We start from the raw sequence: 2,019 nt of genomic DNA on the forward strand, positions 1-2,019 counted from the left end.
AAAAAAAAAAAAAAATCAACTCCTGCTTTAACTTACAATTTACCTTTAGGAAGTGGAAATGAAAGCTCTTACATAATCAAAGATTCCTATCACCTAAGTTGTCATTTGAGTTTTTTTCTCACTTTAGGTGAACTACTGGATACTCAGGTATAGATAAGTGATAAAGAAATCAAAATCTTGAGCCCTTGCTATCTCTCTCAAACTTTACAACACTAAAACAGGATTAATAATTATTAGTGCTACTATGACTAGCAGTCTTTACTATGTGTTATTTGAATTAAAACTTATAAACTAATACTATTTTTTAAATGGTGATTCCATTACATTTTGACAATAACAAAGGTATGAAGAAGCATTATTTTGATCAGTACTATAAATTTTAAACAATCAACACCTCAAATAAAAGATACTTTTTTGTAGAGGAGCAAATGTGAAGCGTCACTCGTTCTGAGACTTCCTCATCTGTGAAACTCCATAGTCTCTTTTTATTCATTGACTTTTCAACAGCAAAGACTAGCTGAAAGAGAGAACCACATAAATCAACTGAATGAAAAAGAAAGAGTTCAGGAAAAAGACAATATAATGGACCTAAATTCCTCAACTAATTTATTATGGGCCTAAATCCCTCAACAAGTTTTAAAATGCCTATGACTGTATTATTTTTTTTTCTTCCTCAAAAGAATAAATGGAATTGGTTATTGACTATTCGGATTCTATTTGAAGAATATATAAAAAAAAGCTTTCATAGCAAAACATAATCTACTGTCATTAACAACAAATTTGACAAGGAAAATTTAATGAAGTTTAGAACAATTATTTAATTTTCTTTAGAATGAGAAATAATAATTGATATTATGTACAAAAATGAAGCATATCTACAATTTTATAATTTATTAATTGCATGTTATAAAGAAGTAAAGACAATATAAAGATACATAAAACAGAGTAATAAGTGAAATATAAAAAAAAAATTTAAAGTATCAGTTTTTACCAGAAAAAAAGAAATGAATATCAGGATGAAGGGTCAAAACTTGACAGTAAGTATTATAACAAAGGAAGAAGATTAGAAGAGACTTAACTTTTGATTATGATACGCAAAACAAATTTCTTCTAGAGGCACTAAATTATGCAATATTATGATCAAAGTTCTTAACAGTAAACTTGTAAGACATGCCAACAGGTTTTATAAGGTTATTTCTTTTTTCCTCCTTACCCCCCACCCCAGTTCACTTTTCTCTTTGGAAAATAATTCTTTCATTGTTGTACAATACTCCTAACCCAGTCCACTTGACTATGCAGCTCTTATTCTGGAATGTTGTCTGCAAATAAGACCTAATCATGTATTTCTTTTAAGTAGTTCTCTCCCTCAATCTGCATTATGCAGATGACACAACCCTGCTCGCTGAAACTGAGGAGGACCTCATGCACATACTGCAAAGCTGAAGGACTGCAGCCTTCAGTGTGGACTGAGGCTCAATGTCAAGAAGACAAAGATTCTCACCACTGGAACAATTGGTAGCATCAGGATGGATGGCAAGGAGATTGAGATTGTTCACAGCTTCAGTTTGCTCGGCTCCATGGTCAACACTCTTGGCACCAGCAGCCAGGAAAGCAAAAAAATGTACTGTGATGGGAAAGTCTGCTGTTAGGGACCTCTCTAAAGTACTCAAGAGCAATGGTGTCTCTCTGGAGACTAAGGTCCGCCAGATACAGGCCATGGTTTTTGCAATCACTTGTTATGCATCAGAGAGTTGGACAATGACTAGGGAGGATAGAAGGAGAATTGACACCTTTGTTTGAGCTGTGGTGCTGGAGAAGAGTACTGAGTGTACCATGGTCTGCCAAGAAAACAAACAGATTCATCCTAGAGAGGGTTAAACCAGGCTACTCCTTGGAGGCAAGGATTCTGGGGCTTCGTCTGAAATACTTTAGACATGTTGTAAGGAGAGACAGGTCCTTGGAGAGGGACATCATGCTTGGGAGGGTGGAGGGACAGCGCAGGAGGGGAAGACCCTCTAT

General features: G+C 35.0%; 1 protein-coding gene across 3 annotated transcripts in view; it reads right to left on the reverse strand.

Annotated features, from left to right (window-relative positions):
• Nucleotides 1–2,019, reverse strand: part of LOC102858193 (chromosome unknown open reading frame, human C1orf27) — a 68,431-nt gene that overhangs the window by 45,656 nt on the left and 20,756 nt on the right. For all 3 annotated transcript variants that reach the window (XM_006901309.1, XM_006901308.1, XM_006901307.1), the window contains one exon: nucleotides 411–517. In XM_006901309.1, the coding sequence (XP_006901371.1) occupies nucleotides 411–517 (107 nt within the window). The remainder of the gene's footprint in view (nucleotides 1–410; nucleotides 518–2,019) is intronic.

Source organism: Elephantulus edwardii, unplaced genomic scaffold (assembly GCF_000299155.1).
Source record: "Elephantulus edwardii isolate Elephantulus edwardi_28Jun2011 unplaced genomic scaffold, EleEdw1.0 scaffold00318, whole genome shotgun sequence".
In the NCBI taxonomy this organism is placed as follows: Eukaryota; Metazoa; Chordata; class Mammalia; order Macroscelidea; family Macroscelididae; genus Elephantulus; species Elephantulus edwardii.